We start from the raw sequence: 26,959 nt of genomic DNA, 5'->3' as shown, positions 1-26,959 counted from the left end.
CACTGTCACTCTGCGTACTGTAAGGTAGCAGATATTAAATCAAAAACTGAAGGTAATCCACAATCACTGGGGTCTTTTGTTGGGTTTCAGAATGAAACGTCAGTTAGGTTAGATACAGGTACTTCATTTGCTGACGTCACTGTTTGGCCTGTTATTAGGACGTGATGGACCACAAAAATGGGAAAGGCAAATAATATTTGCATTTCTGATTTGGTCTACTGCTTTTTAATTAAATTGGCTTTTACTAAGTATTTTGTTAACTTCAGAATTTAGGTACTACAAATATGTGATCACCAACCTGATTAAAAGTCTACTTGTTAGTGATTGTCCTTTAAGTTAGTAGTGGTCCTTGTATGCAGTCATTAAGATTGTAAGCTATTATCCTGTCCTCTAGTCTAGTGGAAAGATCGCGAGCAGGACTAGCTACATAATTTGCAGGGCCCAGTACGTAATGAAAATGTGGAGCCCCCTGTTTGAAAAGCATTAAGAATTTCAAGACAGTAACAGCAGAGCATTGAATCAAGTGCAAGCCCCTTTCAAGCACCGACCTTGTGCAGCTGCACAGATCGCACGTCCATGAAGTGGGCCCTGACCTTGGGATATGAAATTAAATATAGACTCGAGACTTCCCTGGCGGTCCAGTGGCTAAGACTTCCCCTTCCAATCCAGGGAGTGCAGGTTCGATCCCTGGTCTGGGAGCTAAGATCCCACATGCCTCTTGGCGAAAAAAAAAACAGAACATAAAACAGAAGCAATATTGTAACATATTCAATAAAGACTTTAAAAATGGTCCACATCAAAAACTTAAAAAAAGAAATCAGATATACTCAGTGTTGATCAGAACTTTGCTACTTATTCTACTTGCTGCTTGTTCTTTGCTACTTATTTGTGTCTATTTGAACCTCTGTTTTCTCTTTCCATTCTGTATCTTCCTTTTCTGTCTTTTCATGTTCTGTTCCATCCTGTCACCAGAGTTGGAGAACTTGCAGCAAGAATTGGGAGTATGTATACTTCTGCCCGTAGTTCATGTGAGCACATTCTGGAATAATATTTCCTTCCATTTGGCTGGTGGAACAAACAAGGTTAGAATTTTCTTTAAGGAAAGGTAATTAATTGATTTAACTAAAAATACATATTCTGTGTCAAAGTTTAAAAAGTGCTTTCACAATTAACGTATCATTTAGTTCAAACAATTACACTTTTGAGGTAGCATTTCCCCCCACATTTTATACATAAGAAAAGTAAGCCTCAGAGAGGTTAAGAGATTTTCTCAAGGTCAGCCAGCTGGTAAGTGAGGTTCAAGTCCATCCCTTGTAATGCTGTGCTTTCTCACTACTTCATTCTGCCTCTGCAGTTCTGCAAGACCAAAGATTAGGTGACAGAATAACTTGCTTTCTTAAGATTGATCTGTTTTACAGAATTTTCTGCCAATTTTCCAAGAATAACTGCTGGGATAGAATCATTAATATTTGCAACAAGTTTTTACTTCTGTTATTTCCTATAACCCTTGCAAATAACCCTTTGTAGTAATACTTTAGCATCATTTTAAAGGAAAGAGATTGACGTTCAAAGAGATTAAATGACTTATTCAGGTTATATAATTAATAAATGTAAGAGCGGTGACTAAAATCCAAATCCTCTTTATATCTCATGCTTTTTCACTATGCTATATTTGCCTCCAATTAATTTTGTATCTCCACTTAGTAAATAACTTGTTCATTCATGTATTGATCACCTACAATGTTCTAGGCACTGGGAATGATCCAAAAAGACCAACTCTAAGCTCTTAGAACTTACATTCCAGAATGTAAATAAACTATTGTAAATAATCAGCTGATGATTTGGCTATAAAGAAAAAATAAAGCAGGACAAAAAAGATGGAAAGTAACCTGGGAGAAGGAGTGCTATTTTAGAGAAAATGGTCAGGAAACTGATAAATTTTTTGAGCCACAAACTGAAGTATGGACATGTGGTATAAATGTATAAATCAATTTTTAGGTATGACAGATAATCTAAACAATATGAGGCCACTGCATTTACAGACATAATAGCAGTAGATAAGGATTGTTGGGGCTTCCCTGTTGGCGCAGTGGTTAAGAATCCATCTGCCGATGCAGGGGGCATGGGTTTGAGCCCTGGTCGGGGAAGATCCCACGTGCCGCGGAGCAACTAAGCGCGTGTGCCACAAGTACTGAGCCTGTGCTCTAGAGCCCGCAAGCCACAACTACTGAATCCTGCGAGCCTGGAGCCCATGCTCCACAACAAGAGAAGCCACCGCAATGAGAAGCCCGCACCCTGCAACGAAGAGTAGCCCCCGCTCAGCCCCCCGCGCAGCAACAAAGACCCAATGCAAACAAAAATAAATTAATTTAAAAAAAAAATAGATAAGGATTGTTAACTTACATAAACATTACCTTATACCTTGCATTTAAATCTCCTCTCCCATGTAGCATGGATTATAAAATCATAAGCTCAAAAAAGCTCTGAATCTAGTCATTTCCTTCGTGCCAAATCACTACCACGTAAAGCAGTGTTTAATGTATTGGTGATGTTGGATTTTTCACACTGTTAGAATATAAGTACAGTAATGGCATGCTACCTGAAATGGCATGCTCTGGGTAGCTATTAAAAAAGTCTGGCGTATCCAGCAGGCTTAGGAAATGTAAACCTCATTTGCTGGTCAGATTTGACTTTAATGAATTTCAAAATCTTGTCCAAAATCCTTTATTGTACTGAAATTCTGTTATATCTTGTACTACAGGGCTTCAGTAAGTGAACTTTCACCTAATGCTTGGGAATCTTTGTGATATAAGCAAGTTTATTGTAGAGGGATTTCCAGAAATGAGGAGAGGAGGCAGCGTTATGGGGCAGGTGAGAGGGCCTTTTCATAGGATTTGCCTTTTGCGTGCTTTAGAATGGCAAGAGTCCAGAGTATTAATAGAAGACCCTTAGAAAGCCCCAGGCCTTATCTGTTCCTCTGGTTTCAAAGTTAAATCCAAGCACCAATCATTCAGTGTTTGCCTCTTGTTAAAGCTGAGTTGTTGTCTGCTAAAAGATGAGGTGGGGGGGAGGGGGTCGGAGGACTGTTAATTCCCAGTTGCTCATAGTCTCCTGAGGGCAACGACAAGATTCCTTTAATCCAGAGTTTTAAACTAAGTTCATGAATACAATGAAATGATATGCAAAGGTGGGTGTATATATTGTTAGTACATTTATTTTTCTGCAGGAAAAAGCCATAATTTTCATCAAATTCTCAAAGGAATGTAATGCCCATAATGCCCTTCCCCTCACCCCAAATTAAGAACCTGGAATAGACTATTTTAGGCATTTGACTTAGAAATTAAGTAAGGTGTTTTTAAGCTGTTTGGCCTTCCCAGTGAGATTCATTTATCCATTTTTAAACAATCACTCATGATTTCCCCACAATGAAAGATTTTGAACTACCATTTTCTCTCTATTGAGAAGGATTATGCAGCCTTTTGAGTTCTCTCTCTCTAATAATCTTGGAGTAGATATTCCAAGAATGGTATTTGCTTTGCTAAAGAAGATTTGGAATATTACTGTAAAGCCTGAATGTTCGTTGTTCCTCAGCAAATAGTCACAACCTGTGTGGTGAGTGAAAAGAGAAGCAGTATTGGGGTAAAGTATTTCTGGTGCTTTGAACTATATCCAGGAAGGCAGAAATAACTTAAAGTTGTTACTTTAAAGTAAAAGTCGTGAGAAGAATTAGGAGAATTTCTAAATGCATTTAAGCCAGATTCTTATTAAATTATAAGGAGCTTGTTGAGAAGTTTGGGGATGACTGCCCTGGGCTTAGATATTTAGTGGAATGAGTGTGCTATTTAATGTGTTGTGCACTGAGAGTCAAAGTATTCTCCAACCCATTAAACCATTCTTTGCTATTTAAGACCAGTTTCTGCAGCCTACAGTGTATAGTTACAAATTTTTAGAAGTGTGAGCAATTAAGTTTTATGTGCCATTTTTGCTTTCTTGCCATCTCACGTAATTCATTTATTTAGGCCTAATCCAGTGCATATTTGGCAAAAAAAAAATCTGTGTTTTGCATAAAAAGCCGTGAGAAAACTCAGACCAGTTTATCTCTCTTAGAAATTAAACACCCTTTAAAAAAGCTTATTTATTTACATACTAGAATTTTGTCCTACAAGAGGATTCAGTCTTTCAGTGTCAGTTGAGAATATTTAGATGTAGTTATTTTTCATTAAGTAGGATTTTAAATGCAGAGGAAACAGAATGGAGTTTTTTTCAGAATTTACACTATTTAAAATATTTTTCTATGTTGCTTAGTTTAGAAGTAAATATTGGAAAATGAATATACAAGTATACTGTATAAGCTGTATGTGTAGTTGTTTTCTCTTTACTGACTGTTCGTTAAATATGTCACTGTAGAAATGTTAAAATATATAGGAAGAGAAAAAACAACATTCAAAATGTTGCCTTTTTAGCATTAACCATTAATCTGAAAAAACATGCCTCTTCAGTGACACTGAAAAAACTTTGGGAAAACATCCAACATCTGCTTATCTTTCCTGCAGTGGAAATGTTCATAATTGCAGTGTGCAGTTTCCTTTGAATGAAGATAAACAGATTTCTATTTGTTATACTTATGTTTCAGAAGCATGTTTACTGAATTCTTTAAATGTATTTAATTTTTTTCACCTCACAGTTGAGGAGGTACCAGAAACATCTGATTGTTATTGGGGTTTTCTTAGCTTTCTCTTGAGGGCAGTTGTGTTTTTCTTTAAGATATTTTCCTCAGACTTTTTACTTTTTTTTTTTTTTTTTTTTTTTTTGCGGTACGCGGGCCTCTTTCTGTTGTGGCCTCTTCCGTTGCAGAGCACAGGCTCCGGACGCGCAGGCTCAGCGGCCGTGGCTCACGGGCCCAGCTGCTCCGCGGCATGTGGGATCTTCCCGGACCGGGGCACGAACCCGTGTCCCCTGCATCGGCAGGCGGACTCTCAACCACTGCGCCACCAGCGAAGCCCAGACTTTTTCTTTTGACCCAGGTTTAGGGGCCCCTTACAGAATATATCCACCCAAGCAGATTCCTCCATTACCTGCATTACCATGTCCCTGACTCAGTTCAACACAGTCTCTATTTTTTTTTTTTTATAAGACTTTTTTTTTTTTTTTTTTTTAGATGTTGGTAGGAGTTTATTAATTAATTTATTTTTGCTGTGTTGGGTCTTCGTTTCTGTGCGAGGGCATTCTCTAGTTGTGGCAAGTGGGGGCCACTCTTCATCGCGGTGCACGGGCCTCTCACTATCGTGGCCTCTCGTTGTGTAGCACAGGCTCCAGATGCACAGGCTCAGTAGTTGTGGCTCACGGGCCTAGTTGCTCCGCGGCATGTGGGATCTTCCCAGACCAGGGCTCGAACCCGTGTACCCTGCATTAACAGGCAGATTCTCAACCACTGCGCCACCAGGGAAGCCCCAACACAGTCTCTATTATAAAATCCATGTTCCATAAGCTTTTTTAAAAAAGTACGTAAGTCAGTTTTGTCCCCATTTGGTTCTTCCTTTGCCGGACGTTGGATCCAAGAGGCTGTCAGCTGGACACTGCTAGAGGACTCTACCAGTCAGACCCTGGTGTTTTTGACATAGTGGGGATTCCCGAGTTGAAAACCTATTTGTTCCAGTTCCCAAGAGATCAAGCGGCTGAATATTTTACCCTGTTGACCTAGACAGCTCTTTGGCTAAGGCATGGTGAGCAGTCCTGGCGAGCGAGTTATCTAAATGATATTCACTGCTTTGCTTTAGTCATGACTGTGCTGGAGTTATGTATGGTAGAGATTGTTCTATGCATACTAGAGATTATACATCTGTTCACAGTGAGATAAAATTGAGCATTGGTTGTTCTGTTGGTTGCCAAGGAATGCATCAATATAGGTTTTCTTTCTTAGTGTCTTTCCCCCTCAGCTGAGGTAATAACCCCACTGTTCTGACCCTAAACCTAGGACTGAGTCTCCTATCTTTAGTGGGGTATGCATGCCTTGTCTAAATATAGCAAGGTGTGGACTTGGCTAATGTGGAAAAAGACAGTAGAATGACCTTAGCTGGTCTTCATTACTAGTGTTACAATTATATTTAAAGAAATAGGAACACTATTTTAGTTCTGCTTGTATGTAGAGATGCTTTTTTCTAGCTGCTCCTTGGGTTAAAAGGTTTTATGCGCTAAAACAAAAAATTGTTTTGAAAGCTAAAGTAAATCACTTCAGAAAGAAGCCAGGAGTTCATTCCATGTGAAAACATGCCCATGGGACTTCTTGGTGGCACAGTGGTTAAGAATCCACCTGCCAATGCAGGGGACACGGGTTCGAGCCCTGGTCCGGGAAGATCCCACATGCTGCGGAGCAACTAAGCCCGTGTGCCACAACTACCGAGCCTGCGCTCTAGAGCCCGCGAGCCACAACTACTGAGCCTGCGTGCTGCAACTGCTGAAGCCCAGGAGCCTAGAGCCGGTGCTCCACAACAAGAGAAGCCACCGCAGTGAGCAGCCCGTGCACCGCAACAAAGAGTAGCCCCCACTTGCCGCAACCAGAGCAAGCCCACACGCAGCATCGAAGACCCAATGCAGTCAAAAATAAAATAAACAAACAAACAAATAAATAAATTTATTTTTTTAAAAAAAACATGCCTGGGGGTGGTTTCTTTTTCTTTCATTGACCAAAAGTTAACATTTATTCAGAATTTAAAAGGTAAAGCCTAAGCTTCATGTACTTTAGGATAATAACTTGTATTTATATAATTCTGGTACTTGATACTTTTTAGAAAGCTTGCACAAACTTTGGTCAACTAAGAAGAAAGGATATTTTATCCCTAAGCATGTGAGACAGGATAGATAGAACTAATCCTGTTTTACAGATGGAGAAACTCAGAGGTAGAATGGCTTTCTAGAGGGCCAAGTGAATCAGTAATATGGCCAATTCGGGTGACTCCGGTACACCACCTTTTAGCTCAGGCAGGCAACTTGTACCCTCTTTTATGAGTGTAAAACGACTCAAGCAGCCGTTTCATCCTTTTCTTTTTTAATTGATCAACACTGGAATGGGGGAGGGATGGGATTCCATTTGCAGAAAAATTTTCCAGTGGAATCAGGAATCCAGTGGACAGATTAACCATTTGGTTACTGAGCAGAAACCTCTAGGATTTAACATCACATTTGCAGAGGCATCCAGCCCATTGTGACATAACCTTTTAGGGGCATTCTTTGAGAGTTACCTCTTCTGCTGTGAAAAACCTAGTTGGTATTTTTGACTGTTTAATACTATAGGAATATGGTGATCTCATCTTGAACTAATGGAATGATTTTAAGGTTCCTAGCGGTAATCTGCTAAAATCACAAACTTAAGGAGTTTATAATGTTGAATGAGGAAATTGAGATCCGATTGTCTCATGTCATATTATACAATTCATTGGTGACAGAGCAAGAACTCTAGGTCACCTGACTCTCAGTTCCATGCTTTTTCCTCTCTACCTTTACATGTTTCCCTGCAGCAGGTGAGATACTAACCTTCTCTTTGTAAATAGAGAATCTGCCTAAAGTGCTAAAACTGACTCAAAGGCACCAAACCATATGTAAAGTGAGATTAGAAAACCCTGGTCAGCTGAGTCCTGGCCAGGTGTGCCCCTACTGTCTTCCCTGAGACAACGAAGAAAGGTTTGGTACAGCCACCTCATCACATTTTTAATCATCTTTCACTCTAACATCTTATTTAGTGTTGTGATCCCACTTAACAGAAGAGAAATAAGAAGCAAGGTTAGTTGGCTTTTATAACATGGCAACTTTACTGTGATTTAAGTATATTCCCAGATTTATTCCAGTCCTTTCCTCTGGATAGCCTGTGGTTAATGTTTAATATAAATTCTTTCTGAGTTCTCCAGAGCTACGTTTTACACAACTACAGATTTTAGAGGTGGGGAAATTAATTATCTATGAGAACTGTCTTCTCATAGATAGTCTTTAATAATGGGTAACTTAATTTAGCTGAGAGGCAAAGAGATTTAGCATTACCAGCTCAGCAGTTTTTCACTGATGTCCTATTCTAATGTAATACAGATGAATTTGTAAAATTCAGTTGCCTTCTTTTGGTTGAAGTTGGCTTCAGGTTTCTGATTCATTTTTTGCTTGTTATTACGTGCAGACAATTAACCTTGCTTTCTTTATGATTGGTTTAAGATGGTGGTTTCACAGCTTAGCTGCACTATCTTCCATTTAAGTTGAGCCCTGACTGTATCATCTGTATACTGTCATATCCGTTGAGTAGGGGATTAGGAAGGAGGGAAGTCCTTTGTGTAAAAGTATTCTCTTCAGCTGTTCTTCCTTGATGCTGGTAGTTTGGTGCCTGGCAGGAAATGATTTAGACATGTGTGATAACAAAGTGACTGAGGAAGAATTGCCTGTAAGTTTCCCTGGTTTATGCAGGATGATTGGCTGTCAGCTGGCAGATAGGTTAAGGCAAATTTGACCTCCAAATCTGAGGATTAGTAAAGTAAAACTTAAGAGAAAGTTGAGGTAGTGAAAAAAATCTACTTTGAGAAAAGTTTGGACAGAAGCAGGTGGTATGAAAGTTAATGTCCATGTCAATAAGACTTCTGTTTTGACCCTCTTGCGTGAGAGTCTGTAAAGCTTTGCGATTTGTTCAAAGGAAAAGATCTGTCTGAAGAGTCAGGAGGTGCAAAGAAAAAGACATTCTTTGATTGCAAGGAATTGACACTGATTCAAAGCTTTCTCTCTCAGATTTTTTCTTAGAATTTGAATTTCTTTACAGAGTAAATTTTCCATCGGTACCAGAAAGTAAACTAGACAAATATCCCCAAGATATCCATCTTCTCTTCATTCCCATTAGCTCAGATCAGACTATCCTTCTCTACTTCTTGCCTGAAACACTAGAGTAACATCTGTCTCCCTATTTCTAAGTCTCAACCCCTTCCAATCCATTCTCCATACTGTAGTTAGAGGAATCTTTCTAGAAATGCAAACTATGGATCTCTGTTATCCTCAGGGTAAAGTCCAAATTCTTTGGCCAGTAATATAAGACCACTCAGATCTATGACCTACCTACCTCTCCCCTTGTTTACTTTGACCCTCCCTCTTAACTCTTTCACCATATAGTAAGATTATAGGGACTTCCCTGGTGGTCCAGTGAGTTAAGACTCCACACTCCCAAATGCAGGGGACCCAGGTTCCACCCCTGGTCGGGGAACTAGATCCTGCATGCATGCCGCAACTAAGAGTCCGCATGCCGCAACTAAGAGTCCGCATGCTGCAACTAAGAAGCCTACATGCTACAACTAAGACCCGGCACAGCCAAAATAAATAAATAAATAAATATTTTTTAAAAAAGATTATATTAGCAGTTTTGGTAGCTTTATCCAAACAAATTTATATAAATACAGATTATCAGCTCCATTGTCATGTTAGCAGTAAGGGAAGCTCATATAGAACCTAGAAGAGGCTACTATGCTTGAACAAGAAGTTTCTAAAATCTTTTGTAGTAAACTCACTCAGAAGGCAGATGTAAGACAGTAACCCACACAGCACACCCAACTTCTCAGAAAAGGGAAGTTCAAGAAAGGATAACAGATAAAACTTTGTTAAGAACTTTGCAAGTAAGTTGAAAGTTCCTCTGTGAATAGAAGTTCCCCACTTGGCATCAGGCATGATTGAAGGCTGCAAAGAAGAACAAGTAAAGCAGGCTCTCCCTGTGATGTGTGTTGCAGACCTCAGGGCTCACACACCCTATGTACACACACCAGAGAAGAGGTTTTACAGTGAGTGACTTTCATACTTTATTATCCTTCGAAATGTGCTTGAGTCTTCAGCATTGTTTCTGTTGTCATTTTCAGATCACATTTATTAAATACTCCGTACATGGTGTTAGAGCGGGCACTATATAAAACAGTGTCAACGGACTTTCCTTTCAGTGCCTCACACACAAAAAAACAAACAATACAGACCTAGGAATATTCATCTCATTAAACAGAAGTAAAGTTTAACATACAGCAAAGCAAGGTGGCAGAACAAGTGTATTATCTTTGCTTTTACACGAATTTTTCTGTACATGATAAACATTTTTATTTGGAATTGAAGCAAGAAGGGAGGAGTAGGGAAGCTTGCTTCCCACTCAGATTTTTATACAGTAGGTTGTGCCCTATCTCTTCTACCACAGAGAGATAGCCTCTCTCTGCAAAGAGCTGAGTGGTGCTGCTGACAAAGAAGCTCAGTCACTTGAGTGGAGACATATGGGCAGCTTGAGTCCTCCTTGTTTGAGTAGCAGACATTGCTGGTGGCAAAGCATTTTGGGCAGAGAGGTGGCTCATAAATGAGGAACTTAATCTAAGAAACTGTGGGTTTCTGAGCCCTAAGGGTACTAATTGTTGGTTTCTTCACAGCTCACTTTCTCTCAGGCCCCACCCATCACTTCAGAGAACTTGTTGACGACAGCTTTACTTTCTCAAGTCTTGTACAAAGGCAGATGTCTCTGAAAATGCAGCTTACGCAAAACATCTGTGTGCATGACTCTGTTCCCACGGTGTGTTTTCCTGTACTGCTCCCCCCCCCCCCGGCTTTTTTGGGTTCTTTTTTAAAATTGAAAACACAGTATAACCATCATTAAAAAGAAATTTGCAAAAAGAAAAAAATCACCCACAATGCCTCCATCCTTACTAATAGCCATCTCCACTCCTGCCATATTACCTTCCTATTGTTTACATGCATAGCGTTTTGCCTGGTTACGTCCTTTTTCTTAAGCCGAATTTCAGATACTTTGTCATTCAGCCACTTCTCTTTTTTTTCCCCTGATCCTGGCATCATCTTTTGGTTTTTGGTCTTGAGTTACTGAAAGGGCATTGCAGCTTATCAGCATTTTGTCAGTGAGTCCTCTTTCTCTTATTTTCCTTTCCTAGATCCAAGTATTCTAGTGTTTAGAGTATGGCTGAGATCCAACCTTTATTCTTAAAAGTAAGACACATATATGTGCAGGATTTTTAATTTTAACGTTTAAAAACTGGTGTTTTAAATTATATTGACTTTCAAGGCACATTGCTGTGCCCACCCCAGGGAAGCCTCATTTAGGAAGAAACATCCTCAAACTAGAAATATTGATTTGCTGCATTAAATATATTTATTAAAATGTTGATAAGCATGTAAAAATAGAAATACATATTCTTTACCCTGATAGATGAAATATACAAGAAAAGTAAAAGCTAAGTAAAGAGAAGAAACAGATTAGTCCATATATCAGTATTTATCATAAATATAAATAAACATTTCAATTCATACAGCCCTCCAAAAAGAAAAAAAATATGCACTTTTAAGAATACCTTCAGCCACCTTCCTTTTAGACTTCCTGTGGTCCCCTGTGCTTAGGTAAAAGGGTAGACCTCTGTGGTGTGTAGGGTCCCCTGATGACTAAGGAAGTCTGCAACACTTACATACACCCTTGCTATCTGTCTATGGCCATGTGAGAAGGTTAAAAGATCCTCCTCAGGGTTGCAACTTTCCTTCCAATTATTGTGCAAAAAATCTGCCTTTGGCAGTTAAAAATAATTTCCTTTTGTTCCTTATGTTTTCCTTTGTCCTGAGTTGCCACTTGGAGTAGTTTTAGGACCTAGCTCAACCAGTACCTAAAAACATTTAGGTGATTGTTCCTACACTGGAGCAAATATGTGATGATTTACCATTTTTCCCTCCACCACATTTAAACACACAGGAAAATTTTAATTTACTCTTGAATCATTTTGATTTTAATATTTTCCTGTTTTTCCAAATCCTAACTAAAATGTTTGGAATTCTCATTGCTTCATATTGCACACTAGAGTATTGCAAAATACTACTGTGTGATCTCTTTGTCCCTAGCCCTCTGATTTCTTATGAATACTATCTGGAAAATAGGGAAGAAAGTGCTGTGGGTCATTGCTTCTGCATGAGTTTATCTAAAAATGTGCATTTACTGAATTTGAAAAATTAACTATTAAACATTAAATCAGGCATCAGGAAAGCTCAATAAATTAAATTTGCAAGGAAAAGTGGAGTAACTTTTTCACCTGTATCGGTGGTACAATTCTGTGATGATTCTGTAAGACAGGAAACAAGGAACATCAGGTCGATTAAAAAATGTGAGCTGATTAAGGCCAGAGACTGCCTGCCATTTGCTTCTCTCTTTTCCCTTTTCTCTGACAGCTCCTTAAATTGTCCTTTGAACTTTGCCTTTTGCTGTTTGTTTTTTTCTCTTCCTTCTCATCCTCTTCCTCCTCCTGCTCCTTAGTCATCATCATCATCATCACTAGTATTACTATTTTACAAAAGTTAACTGTTTTTTTAAGTGTCAGAACCTAAGCACTGGCAACAGTGTTCTTCCTAGATTTCACTGTGCATCAGTATGGGGCTGAAAGGATCTGTAATGTGCATTAAGACAGTTACAAATACAAGGATTTTGCCCAAGGACTTTTAAAAAGTCAGACAGTGCAGTGGATAGTAAAGAAAACCAGCGAGTAGATTTAAAAAAGAGTCAACATACTTTGCCATGCCTTTCTCTCTTCCCCTTGGTTTGATAGTTTGAGAATTAGTATCTTTGAGAGACTTTTAAGAGTGCCTGTTGGCAAATTATTTCATTTTCTTAGCCTAGTAAGGTAGAGAACAGCTATAGAAGAACTGGTTAGGCAAGGAAAAATGATAGACTGACGTTCTACAGACTGGGTTAAATTTTTGTGGCCAGTGAATTTTGAGAATTACTTGTAAGGCTGCGGTAAAGTAGTACTGAACTAACTCAATTTAAAACCAAAACCAAAACATAAAACCTTGGTTTTCTGATAATCTGAGAATTCTTTCTTAGAACCCTCTCGGTACCCTACTAGGTGGGCTACAGTGAGACTGCATTGTACAAAACAGGCAAAGAACTCAAGACTACTAAAGCCATGGAGTGGAGTTTCAAAGTACAAAACAAAACAGCATAACTTGGAAATAGGCCAAAATTTGATCCCTGCTTTGTCATGCTGATTGTGTAATTGGTAAGCTTAGGGAAGTTACCCTCAAAACCTTTGTTTCTTCATCTGTGAAATGGGAAGAATAACTTCTGTTCATGGAGTTGTTGCGAGAGGGTGATTGTAAAGCACCAGGCACCGTGCCTGACACAGGGCGGGTACTCAGTAAATGATAGTTACAGCATCTTTAAGTTTACTTCATAGTGCTCAGAGCCAGCACCTAACCACTTCCACCACCGTCACACAACTCCCGGAGAGAACGTTTTGATGGACATGCCATTGTACCCAATTCCAGGTTTTCACAAAAAAAGTTTGTGAAGTTAATGGCAGAGTTGTTGCCATTATCATCAACAAACAATAGCTATTCAGTAGACAGCTTACTGTACAGGTCTGGGGCTTTGGTGATAAATCTGAGCTAGAGAACCAATTTGGGAGGCGAGACAGTCAGGCCTCAGTGATCGTTCGCAATGATTCTTGCCTCCCACTATTTACATCCCTGTGTAGTTCCCTCCTGCATTAGAGCTGACCTATGTAACTAATAGGATATTGCAGAAATTATGGTGTGTCACTTCCAAGGTTAAGACATGAAATACCGCACTTCTGCCTTGTTCCTCCTGGGATCACTTACTCAGGGGAAAGACAGCTGCCATGTCATAAGGTTAGTCAAGCAGACCATTGCATGGCAGAGAGCTGAGGCCTCCTATCAATAGCCATGTAAGGGAGCAATCTTGGAAGCGAAGCAGATCTTCCCAGCCCCGGTCTAGGCTTTAGATTACTTCATTCTCATAAGAGACCCTGAGCCAGAACCACCAGCTGGCCTGCTCCTGGACTCTTAACCCACAGAAACTGTGTGAGATAATACATGATTTTGTTGCTTTAGGCTTCCAAGTTTTAGGGTAATTTGTTATCTATCAGTAGCTAACTAGTCAGGAGTCGTCCTTTATCCTTTATAGGACAGGGTGGCCATGAAAGTGGATGAGGGCATCCAAAAGAGTATATATAGAGCAAGAAGAGGAATGACAAGGAAATGATAGAAGACAACATATTTAAGAGGTTGGCAAAAGAATAGGAGCCCACAAATGAAAATGTGAAGGAATAGAAGCGTAGGAGGAATACAAAGAAAGAATATTACAAGGTCATCAATGATATCAAATGGTCAAGAAAGATTAGGACTGAAAAATGCCCATTGGATTTGACTAACTAAAGAAAATCTCAACTACAGTGCCTTGGAAGCCAAATTACAAATGAAGTGGAGACACTGAGACCTGTGCCACTTGCCCTTCCCTATCTCTTTGATTTCATCTTCTACCACACGTCTTTGGCTCACTACACTTCAGTGCTGTTGACCTCCTTGCTATTTCCCAAACCAGCCAAGTACACTTCAGAGCCTTTGCATTTGCTGCTCCCTCTACTTTTAATGTTGTTTCCCCAAACAGCCACACAGCCACCTCCCTTACTTCCTACACATCTCTGCTCAAACGTCATCAGAGAGACTTTCCCTGGGCATACCTTATAACACAAATACATACAGCAGCGCTCACTGTTACTCTGCTGCTTTTCTCTGTAGCACTTACCATCATGTGATATCTAAAGGGGCAGCCACTGTGCAGCTCTGGCCAGTTTTTGCTAGGCATGAAGGTGGACATATGTGTTCAGATATTCTCATCTTTCAAGAGAAGCTGGAAATTCTGATTTTTAAGTACAATTAGTTGCAAATGAGTTTCAGAGCACTGTGAAGGTCAGACAATCTGTCTGGTGTAAGAGCAGTGAGCAGGGTAGGGTAGGGTATCGGGCAGAGGATCTCGAGCTGGGACGCTTAGAGAAGTATCAAGTTGGTTCAGTGTCTTAGACACTAAGAGGAGAGAGTCTCAAAAAGGAGAAAGGGATTTGCTAGTGCTCATCAAGGCTCCAGGTGCTAAATGAAAAACAGAAATTGGTGTCAAGCTAAGACAAGGATCTTTGTCCTTCGGATCTATCACTTGGGAAATCACTGGCAGACTTAGGATGGGGAGGAGTTTCAGAGGTGGGACAGAAGCAAGATGGCAGCAGAAAAAAAACGACTGACAAGGGAAGAAAATGGAGACAGCAAGTATAGACTTGCTGTAATAAGGAAGAGAACTTAGAAGGGGACACAAGATCAAGTCAGGGTTTTTTTTTAAGGATGTGAAAGAACAGAGTTGAGCATGTTTCTGGGCTGAGGAGAAGCGGTCACTAGAGAGAGGGGTGACTAATTGGTAAAACTAGGATACAAGGGAATGGGGTCAAGGACACAGGTGAGAGGGTTGACTTTTGACAGCTGGATGCATCATTCTCTCAGATTGGAGAAAGGCGGTAAGTCCGCAGGTGAGGGAAAGTATCAATAATTGGGAGAAATCACACCAGCTAGCCTCCATTTCTTGACGGTGTAGAAGACAAGGTTAAGTGGAGAGTTGAAGGAAACAGGAGTTGTGATGGGACTTGAGAGCGAGGAGGGTTTGGAGCAGGTAGGGATGGAAATGGCGGGGGGGCTGTGTCTGGAGGGATTAACTGCCCAGCTGAGTCAACTCAGCGTTGTTGCTGTCATCTCTGACATCTCTGTCACTGAGACCATGGATGTGCGCCGGCATCCAGAGGCATGGTTTCATAATCTCCTTAAACATTGGGCTGCCTTTCATTTATTCAATATATATTTATTGCACGTGCACTTAGTGTCAGGTACTATGCTAGACGTTAGAGAGAGAACATTAAACAAAGCAGTTGTTCCCACTCAAGGAGCTTGCTGCTCATACAGAAAATTATAAATAAGTCATCAAAAAATACTATAATTTTAAGCTGTAGTAAGTATTATGAAGGGAATTCAGAAACGAAGAGAACAGATTGCAGGGAAACCAGTTAGGAAATAGGACATGGGACTAGGTTGGTTAGGGAAGGAAGAAAAGCCAAAAAGAGGTAGATGGCTTGGGAAAAAATTGAGAAATCAAGGGGCCGGAGTCTCAACCAGGTTGAAGAGAGAGTGAACACATGAAGGTCACAAGAAAGGGGGTTGTAGTCAGAAAGTGGGAGTTTGGCTTCTGAAATCAAGTCCATCAAACTCTGATGCCTTCGAAAGGGACTCTGGGAATTAGAAGTCTAAATGGAGTCCAGGTGAAGGTGTTTGAAGATCAAGGGGACAAGAAATTTGGGGACAAGCTGTTGGATGTTCATCTCTGTGAACAATGGAATCTGTTAAGATTGTAGTAGGAATCAGGGTTAAAAGAGAGAAGATTGAGCAAAATAAGGAGTAAATTAAAGCTAGTGACAAGGATGTCAGAAGGTGACAGCAACAAAGACTAGAGAAGTTGCCCTGAGCCTCACAAGAGGCTTTGCGTAAAGGTGAAAGAGAAATGGTCTGAAAGCAGGGGTTGATGCTTTGGCCAAGTGCTTAAAAGCCCAACTTACATTCCTTCTGCACGTGTGTTTAAAATACCTGGAAAGGCATTTGTTGAATCATGCAAATGAAATAACATTTCAAATGCTGAACAGTTTTTCTTAGTTAATATCCTTTTGTTTTTTGTTTAATCCCACCAACTATTTAAAATTTGGTGCTAAGTAATGTTGGTCATGTCTCTTGGTGATCAGTACATCCAGCATTTTAAATACTGAGAAAGAACTGTTTAGGTCATTTAGTCTTTGGTTCAGACAGCTTTTAGGCTTTACCTTTTTGAAAGAAAAGTATTTAGGTCTAGAGTTTTGGGCCACAAGACTTTATGGCTGAGAAGCTTTATTAATTCAGCCTGTAAAGGAAATGGGCTCCTTTGAGCTGAGGTGGTTTCTCCACTCCTTGGAGGAGGACCTTCTTGAAAACAAAACTCCCCAGCACTGTCAGTCATCAGGCGGACTAGGGGCCGTTGTGTTAGGAAGTGCCTGAAACCAACTCCTTTCATAGGCACCTGCGGTTTTCGTTTTTGTTTTTTTTTTTGGTGGTGGTGGGAGAGGGGGGAGTATTTGTTTTTATTTCTTTTTATTTCTCTTTCTATTTTATTTCTCTGAGGAGGGGTAGGTGGAATATTGGCAGATGGCTGTTGGAGATGAGGCTGAGACTTGGTAGAGTGGCTGCAAAGGGACAGAGATTAGAAGGTGGCAGTAGTGCCACGAGAAGTTCTGGTCTCTGAATCTTAGCTCAAACTCAGAAGTGTTTGGGGGCCAGACTTCTCAGTGTAATTCCAGGGGTGGTGGCCGCCTGGAGGAGCTGGAGAGAGTGGCTGCTCTTCTCAAAGGTATTCAGAAATTAAAATGATTTTACATCTGTGCTGGTCTCACAAAATGTGCTGAATTAGGCCCGCCTACTACCCGTTGGAGCCATGACCTAGACCCTCTCTGAGGGCCCTCCAGCTCTGACCTTTCATTATTTGGTAGAACTTCAAAACTCCAAACCAAAATCTAAACACTTTTAATCCCTGACACGAGGTCGGGTGTGTATATGACCAGACAACATCTAGAAAGAAGCACCTTTAGTCTGAGAGAAGACTGCAGAGGAACCAAGGGCTGGTCAGGCATCCACTTCTTTTCCCATGTAGGCTTTCTTGCCCTCCTGCCTAGGCCTCGTGGTCTTTCTTACTTCTTGTTTTTGGCATCTAGTTTTTGATATTTTTTTAAAGCAATGTTTAATATCCAACAAACATACTAAAGGAAAAAGAAAAAAGAAGCAACTTTAAGAAACAGCATGAAAGTATTTGCCTCATGGGAGTATGTCTAAATATTTCCCTATCCAGACCTGAACTTTGTTTTCAGGATACCATGAAAAGTAGAACAAATATCACACCAGGCTTTGCCATGAAATCCTGCCTTTGTTCTCTTTAGATGAACTGACCAGATGTGTTTTTAACTTCTGGTAGCTTCAGATTATTAAGTCAGCAAATATGTCCTGTTATGGTAACCGCTAACTTAAGATAAAGGGTTAAAGTGCCGCCCTGGGTTTCAGATGACATGGGCCTTAGTCTATGCTCTACTGCTATCTAGCTGTGTGACTTGGGGCAAGTCATTCACATCTCTGAACTTCAGTTGATGTACCAGATACTTTGTTGCAAGCTCAGAAATGAATTTTAACTATCTTTTTTTTTTTTTTTTTTGCGGTACGCGGGCCTCTCACTGTTGTGGCCTCTCCCGTTGCGGAGCAACAGGCTCCGGACGTGCAGGCTCAGCGGCCATGGCTCACGGGCCCAGCCGCTCCGCGGCATGTGGGATCTTCCCGGACCGGGGCACGAACCCGTGTCCTCTGCATCGGCAGGCGGACTCTCAACCACTGCGCCACCAGGGAAGCCCTGAATTTTAACTATCTTAAGCAAAATATTTCTTAGAAGGATGTCAGAGCTTACCTAATGGATGGGAGACTAGAAGACCAAACTTAGAGAACAGGCAGGAGCAAAGGGCATTCAAGGAAAGCCCAGGAGCAGGAGTCGACTGTGCTGTACCTTGCTACTCTCCCCACTATGAATGTGACCATCCCCCATTCTCCCTACTCACTTGGGTCACTTGCCTGAGATTCAGGAGAGAGTTTCCAACTGGCCAAGCCTAAACCACATGCCAGCTTCCTGCAAGGCCCCTTGCAGTTCCAGAGTTGGAGGGTCACCATGACCAGGCACATTCCCAAAAGGAGACTAGGGTGAAATTAGAAAGGAGAGCTCTATTGCTGGACAGCCAGAAACCACAAATGTCAACTCAGATGTGCCCCCATCTGTAGTAACTGGAAGGTTGAATGTATGGCCAGTGATAAAATTATTGATCCTAGATTGTGTTTCTATCTGGACATTTCTAAGATGTACATGTTTGAGGCAAAAAGGGGATAGTTACAAGATCTTATCAGTAAATGAACATTCAAAAGGAACATTCTGGGGTTTTTCCCCCTCCAATTTATCGTCTGTAGGGAAAGGACCAGGAAGATTAGTCCTGATGGAATTTGTCCCTCAGCCTTGAACAGACAGACCTTTTTTTTTTCCCTCTTAGATTGTAGAGAAGTAGGAAAGGGGGGAAAATAGCTGCATCTGAAGGTAGTTGTGCTGGGCATTGTGCAACAGAGTTTAAGAGGAAGATTAGCTGGAACTAAAATGGTCTGGTGGTTGTAGTTAATGAATAAGAACTGCCTTAAGCTCTTATCCACTTTGCCAATAACCGGTTTACTAATGTACCCCAGCCTCTGCTTGTCTGCTGATAGAGAAGAAATCCCGCTGCCTGCATTCATAGGCATGTATCTGGGAGTTTATGTCCTGGGTGCAGAGAGGGTCCCAGGTATCCATTGCCATTCCAACACTGTCACTTGAACGTATGGCCTGTATGTTGGAGATGGGGTTGGGGATTGTTTAATTACAGAGAATAGTGCATACAGTATTTGGGTTTGGATTTTCTCCCGTTGTAAGCTAAATTTCTTTAGGATTGCAGAATCAAACTTTTCTCACTACCTGAAGTGTGCTTTTGACTTTTGTAGCCATGTTTCATCCATCAAGGCACAGTGATTTTGTCCTTCCTGTTTTTTGGATTTAGCCAGACTTTTTCAGTAGGCACTAGTATTGATAGCTCTGTAGTCCTTTGGCCTCTGGTCTGATATTTGAAACTTTTTATTATGAACTTACCTTTCTGTGGGATGTGGTCACACTGAGTGGGGACATGAATTCCTTTCCACCTAATGGGATTGACAGAGCTGCCCTAGTACCTTGAATCTGAAATTAAGCAACTAAATTAGCAGAGAAAGCTTATCAGGAAAGGGAGAGTGTTGTTAGGAGAGTGGAATGTATTTGCAAGTTTCCCATAAGTGAATATTCTTCAAGATAAAAATATAACAGTTCAGATTATGTGTATTCGAATTTTACATAAATGCTAACTAGCTTACCTTGTGCAATAACATTTTGTGCCATCAGTATTACACAATAATTTACCTATGAATTTTGGCTTCAGGCAGAAATGCCAAACAAACTCAAGAGTTTGGCATTAGAAACATTATAAACATGAAAATCTACTTTTTCATTTTAATGTTAAAGTAAAAGCATTACACCCACTTTATGAAACTTGATTTCCCATAGTGAATGATTCATTTCATCTCGTGTGTTACATGTAAAACAGAAGAATGTCTGTCAAACTAACATGTAGCAGTTTGGCCAGGTGTGTCATTGCTTTGTTTTGCTTCCTTGGCCTTCCTGCTGGTCATGGGTGACCACCCTGGCCACATTCCTCAAAGGTTATTCTAACCTGAGAACAGTTAAGTATTTTCTTCACTTAGTTGACCTTTTCCTCTACACTTTGCCTGAGAAGAAACTGCCAGTTAACGAGTTTCATGCTTTGCAAAGTGCTTTTGATTGGGAGGGATTGGCCCAGAGTGCTTTCCCAAATTATTTAAAACAGAGTGCTCTTTCCTCTGTTTTTGAGACTAAAACGCTACTGTCATTCCCAGTTCTTTTCTCTGCTGTCCAGCCCATCTGGATTCATCTCTCAGCCAGATGTTCTTCATTCCCCTCAGTAAAGTCTTTCTGTTCATGGCCTTGATAGGGGGAACAAAAAAGGAATAAGAGTTGAGATCTGAATGGATTTCAGTCCTTTTCTTTCACTTCTGTCTCTACTTTTAAATTCTGTGCTGTTGAAAAGTTCTGTAGGGAAGGCATTGTGTTTCATCTTCCATAAACTATATCATAAAACTAGAACAGCATAATAGAGAGTGAGTGATTCAGAGCATGAGCTTTCAAGTCAGAACTTGGTTTGAATCTTTACTCAGAGGATTGCTAGCTAGCTGTATGATCTTGGGCAGATAATTTACCACCTCTGAGCCCCTCAGTCTCTTATGTGTAAACTGGGGGTAAAAAATAGTGCCTACTTCATAGGATTGTTGTGAAGGTTAAATGAAATAATGTAAAGTGCTTAGCTGAGTGCCTGGCATACAGTTGGCATCTACTCAAGTTAGCTGTTATTAGCTCAGTTCATGTATCAAACTAGGGATGACTTTCCATTTGTTGAGCAAGTGATCTTATGGCAAGAGAAGGGTAGATGTTCTTCAGACGTATTCTGATAAAAACTGGAGAATGTCACTGTCACTGTGTTAGAAAGATGATCCTTGTCATTTTCTCATCAAGCAGCTAATGACTCTCCAACTTTAGATTTGGAGAATGTTCTTTATCTTGTGTTTTCCTTAATATGGGGGTTCTTAAGTCCTTTGAGGTTTGTGTTTAACTTGGACATCTGTAATCACATACAGATGGCTCCATAGAATTTACTGGAGCATTCCTCTTCCTGGGCCAGGCTCTAGATAACTGGTCAGTTCAGGAAACATGTAGAAGTTTTCACCTGCCTTTCTAGATTTTAAATTAGAGACCAACTCTGTTGATTGAATCTTTAGCCAGATGCTTCAGAAAGACAAATATTTACATAAATGTCTCTCACTATTCCAGCAAGATATACTAAGCCTTTACCTTACACTGAAGTACATGTGATTAAATATACATATTATTTTCTTCATATGCAAATAAAGCATATAATTTTCAAGTTGAAATTGATCCTCCTAAACTCTGGTGATTTCGAATTTTATTTTTTCACTTCCATGCCACCATGTTGCCATCCCATCTTTGATAGCGTTTATAGAACTTTGACTTTTTTTCAGTGATGAAAAGCGTTTTTTGTAATTAGCTACACTTTCATTCCTGGTCCCCTTGTGATCAACAGTTTATGCCACTTTTGTGATAACTGGGGAGTCATAATCTGGGGCCACAGAATAAAGAGGATTGATCGTACCATCCAGAGTGTATCTGCCATGACTCTCTGGGGGCCTAGATCGCACCTACTAGGGCAGTCTCCTGGCCCAGCTGGACCTGCTGTGCATTTTGTTGTATCAGAAAAGTTTATTGAGATTTGTATAAATGACTCAAATAGAACGGCATCTTTTCCCTTATACCAATTGTGACTTTGACTCCTGGTTTTTCTTTTATAATCAGAAATTTTCCAGGTAGCTTTGAGTTAACCAAGGGCCCTTGTCCTCCACCCCAATCCTCCCCTTGTGAAAGCACTACATACATTTTATTTTATTTTATTTTATTTATTTATTTTTTTGCTGTACACGGGCCTGTCACTGCTGTGGCCTCTCCCGTTGCGGAGCACAGGCTCCGGACGCGCAGGCCCAGCGGCCATGGCCCACGGGCCCAGCCGCTCCGCGGCATGTGGGATCCTCCCGGACCGGGGCACGAACCCGTGTCCCCTATATCTGCAGGCGGACTCTCAACCACTGTGCCACCAGGGAAGCCCTACATACATTTTAAAGAAGACACTTAAGAAATATGCTTTAAAGCATAAGCCACAAATGTATCTAAGAATAATATTCCAGAAGTCTAAAAACCAGGAAGTTGGTGTGTTTGTCAAAGAGAAACTACTTTTGTCTTACAAAAGAATGACTGAAATAAGCTCTCAACAAATATACTTCTTTAGTAGATGTAGAGACCCCTTTGTGTACTGGAAACCAAAGTGCCCATAGCTGTAACTTGCCTGCTGATAGGTAGACTATTTAGCCTTTATTTTTAAAATATTTTCGTTTAGTAAAACAGACAGTTGCTGTGTTGGCAGCAGTGTGAATGTCATTTCCTGTCTGTGGTGTACCCCACTCATCCTGTCGCTCAGACATTTTGTTTTAGGTTGTTCCTGTAATGTGAGTGAAACAGAGTGACCCACAGCAGGGTGACATGTGCATACCACAAATGTAACAAGAGACAAGACTTGTGCAACAGACCACAAGAGTGCAATGCTTTATTTAAAGATGAAAACAAAACAAAACAAAGGCAGCCAGCACGCAGAATTGTAAAGTGGCCGCTGTGGAGTCTTGTGTTTGTTTTTAGAAGACATATTCCAGTCTATTTGGCAAGTTACCTTAAAGGTATATCAGCTTCATGCCACATGATTAAACGATAAAATTGAATCAAGGACTGACAACTGTTATAGAGATGATTTAATTTCATTTAGTCTATTAATTTATCATCACACATTTGTATTTTACAGCCCAGTAATCTGCCACATATATTGAATTCTGTAATCATTACTTTTTACCTGTGAGATTACAGAATTTCTATTTTCTTGTCCTAAATTACAATTCCTGTTTCAGGGATGGGTCAGATAAAAGAGTATGGGGGGAAAAAACCCCTGGGATGAATTCATTTACCCATCAAATATCTGTCAAGCACTTAATATGTGCTTGGCACTATTTCCAGTGTTGAAGATACAACAGTGCTGAGCAAAATAAAGTCTTATTCTTCATGGAGCTTATATTCTATCATAGGGAGATGACCACAATCAAGTATACAAGTGAATAAATATAATTTTAGCTTATGATAAATATCCTGAAGGAAACAAAACAGGACAACAGGATAGAGTATGATTGGGATGGGGCGAGAGGTGATGATATTGGAGCTGTGACTTAAATAGTGACAGGCCAGGAGAAAAGTGTCCCAAGTAGAAAACAAAGAGCACAAAGGCCCTCAGAAGGGGCCTGAAATATAGAAGAAACAGAAAGAAGGCTAGTGCAACCAGGTCATAGTGAACAAAAGGGGAGATGGTATAAGACCAGAGAAATAACTTCTTATCAGCTGTTACAGGGCCCTGAGGTCCCAGCTAAGGACTTCAGGTTTAATTTATACATAAAAAGGGAAGCTGTTGGTGGGTTTTAAGCAGGAAAGTGACATTATATGATATTTATCTGTATATTTTAAAGCACTCTGGTTGCTGTTTGGTAAGTGGATAGTAGTGATACAGAAATAGTTGCAGACAGACCAGTTTAGAGGATTTTTGCTGATATAATGTCTGGGGTTAGTTTCACTTCAGGGATAGGGCGAAAGGGGTAAAGATATAGAAAAAGCAGAATTGCCCATGAATTGAAGCTGAAATGTATGAGAATGTGGGGGGCTCATGTATTATTACCTCTACTTTGTATATGTCTGAAATTTTCTGTAATAAAAGAAAACGTTTTAACGGTAGTCTAAGTGAAAAACAGTGGTACCCTGGACCATTGTCAGAGTAGTAATGGAGCTACATGGGCAGATTCAAGATGTATTTGAAAGTAAATCTCATAGGTCTTGTTGATGGATTAGATATATATTGTTGGAAATAGAGAAACCAAGGACGACTGTTATATGTTTGTACCAAACAACTTGGGTGGATGAAGCTAGGGATCAGGTTTGCAGGGGACTCAAGAGAATAGTTTTGGCAGTGTAAATTTGAAATGCCAATTAGTTTTCCAAGTGGAAATGTTGAGTAGGGAGCACAGTGTAATTTACAATACATTAGCTAACACTGAATGGTGTACTCGCAAGCAATCTTGGAATCCTTCATTATGTGTTTCTAAACTTTGCCATTAATGACTTAGAAGTTCTATCCTTTTCAGATTCTGTAGATAACATTGAAAGGCTAAGTCTGTCGATATGAAATAATTTAGATACAATTTCTGTTTTCTGTGGATATCCACTAGTAATTGTATTTTGAATAGCCTCTCTGCTGAGCAGTAGTTCCCCACCTCTGTTGAGCTATCATTCACATAAAGGATGTTAACATGGAGGGCAAACTCCATGGGTTGACCAGACTTCCTGTGCACTACTCCTTTTCAATCATATGGAAATGCAAGTTTGTGAAAGTAAAATTTTGAGTAACGCTTTAGTGTGATGTGTGTATATTTTAAATATAAGTCTTTTATGCAAACTTTGGATCTATTATTAGTAGCTAAGCATTGTATCGTATTTCACGTCTGATTAGAATGCTGTTGAAACACCATTATTGACAACCATAGATCTATTAGTTATTGATAACCATAGATCTGTTAGCTCTGTTAGTTGTTAAAGTAATATTTATTAAGGGCACCACTCTAAGAAGCTTCTTATTCTTATTGATTCCTCACAACAACCTCAATTTATTTATTAATCCCTGTTTTATAGGTAAAGAAACTTAGGCCCCCTAAAATTCACTCAAGTAGGAAGTAGTAGAGCTAGGATTCAAACCCAGGCAGTCTGGTTCCAGAGCCTTTACCCTATATTTCCAAAGCCTTCACTCTTAACTGCTACCATGTAATGTATATAGAATATTGTAAGTTTTGTTTCAGAAAAATTATAGTAGACAAGACTGTGTGAGTAACCAGAGTCTCTCTTTTTTTTTTAATTTAAGTATAGTCGATTTACAATGTTGTGTTAGTTTCTGTTGTACAGGAAAGTGATTCAGTTATACGTGTGTGTGTGTGTGTATACACACACACATACGTATTCATTTTCATATTATTTTCCATCATGCTTTATTACAGGATATTGAATATAGTTCCCTGTGCTATACAGTAGGAAGGACCTTGTTGTTTATCAGAGGCTCTTTTGATTTTATTTTTACTTCATCCCATGAGGTTGGAACTTTAGAAAAGGGAAGAGAAAACAATCCCAAAGTCGGTCTTCATCTTACTGTTTGATTTTCTTCCTTAAATTACTTGTTTATTTATTTATTTTTACTTTTTCCTTATAGCATCAGCGAGAGCTTTCTAACGGTCAAAGGTGCTGCCCTTTTTCTGCCACGGGGAAATGGCTCATCCACACCAAGAATCAGCCACAGACGCAATAAGCATGCAGGTAAAGCTCCACATATGCCACTCCTTTTCTTGGTTTCTTTACCTTTTGTTCTAAAAGACTGAGTACCTCATCGCCATTTCTTCAACAGTTCTGTAATGGTGAAAGAAAGCATTGTACTATGCTGTAATCACTTTTCTTTCGCTCTCATGGACCATATTTCTGGCACTTAGCAGAATACCTTATACACGAAGTAGATGTTCAACAATAAATTTTTGTTGGAAAAATAATCAGGCACAAAAATACACTAATGAAGTCTTATGTGACATCTCAATTAAGGTTTTGGTAATCAGCTAAAAGATGTTCAGATGTTTCTTCAGACTCTATGCAAAATCGATTAACCAAAGATGACTTTTTTTTTCTGTCTGCTCTCTAGTGATGTTATGAGGAGACTAATATGGCATATTACTAATATAAATAAATTCAGTAGCACTATTGTGTTAACAAGAGTTATGATATCACATATTAAAATACCAGTTCTTAAATACCAGAGTCTACTTCTTGATTGTGTTCATGCTAAAAAGACTGGAAATTTAATTCAGAGGACTTTTATAGAAACAAGGAATCATCAAATAAATGTTCACTTAGGGATAAGTGTAATACTCTGATTTTGAAATAACCCACTAATATTCTGCACCCAGTACCAATATGAGGCTTGTTTCCCCACACATCCAAGCAATTCTCAGACACCAGTTGGGTGTCCTGCAATTCACCTCAATTCTGACACTATCTACCTGGAGATAGTGTCAGATTCCACAGGTTAAGGGCTCAGTTGTATAAGGCTGCCCCCCTTACCCCCAACTTCAGGTGCCAGTCACAAGTCCGGGTTGTCTGTAGATTGGAAGTTCCAATGACCCCCTCCTTGGGTTTGTTTAATTTGCTAGAGCAGCTCACAGAACTCAGAGAAACATTTTACTTATTGGATTACTGGCTTATTATAAAAGGATATAACTCAGGATCAGCCAGATGGAAGAGATGCGTAGGGCAAGGTATGTGGGAAGGGGCACGGAGCTTCTGTGCCCTCTCTGAGTGTATGCCCTCCCCAAATCTCCATGTGTTCACCAATCTGGAAGCACTCTGAACCCTGCCCTTTTGGGTTTTTGTGGAGGGTTCATTACACTGGTATGATTAATTCAATTGCTGGCTATTGGTGATCCATTGAACTTCCAGCCCCTCTCCCCTGCCCAGATAAGGAAGTTCCAACCCTCTAATCACACGGTTGGTTCCCCTGGCAACAGCCCCCATCCCTAGGTGCTTTCATAGAGTCAAGTCATTAATAGAACAAAAGACACCTTCTTTGCTCCACATCACTTAAGAAATTCCAATGACCACTGTAAAGCAATTATACTCCAATAAAGATGTTAAAAAAAAAAAAAGAAATTCCAATGA

General features: G+C 40.0%; 1 protein-coding gene across 7 annotated transcripts in view; it reads left to right on the top strand.

Annotated features, from left to right (window-relative positions):
- The window catches only part of SSH2 (slingshot protein phosphatase 2), a 247,359-nt gene that overhangs the window by 151,193 nt on the left and 69,207 nt on the right, over nt 1-26,959 (top strand). For 6 of the 7 annotated variants that reach the window (XR_007473354.1, XM_049701725.1, XM_033423319.2 and 3 more), the window contains one exon: nt 25,470-25,573. Coding sequence is in view for 4 of the 7 variants with exons in the window: in XM_049701725.1 (XP_049557682.1) it covers nt 25,470-25,573 (104 nt within the window). In the remaining 3 variants the exon portion in view is untranslated. Of the gene's footprint in view, nt 1-9,693; nt 9,792-25,469; nt 25,574-26,959 lie in introns of those variants that run through there. The other variant, XM_033423320.2, reaches the window with a different exon arrangement.

Source organism: Orcinus orca, chromosome 19, assembly GCF_937001465.1.
Source record: "Orcinus orca chromosome 19, mOrcOrc1.1, whole genome shotgun sequence".
NCBI classification, from domain to species: Eukaryota; Metazoa; Chordata; class Mammalia; order Artiodactyla; family Delphinidae; genus Orcinus; species Orcinus orca.
This window is presented reverse-complemented; position numbering and strand designations above follow the sequence as displayed.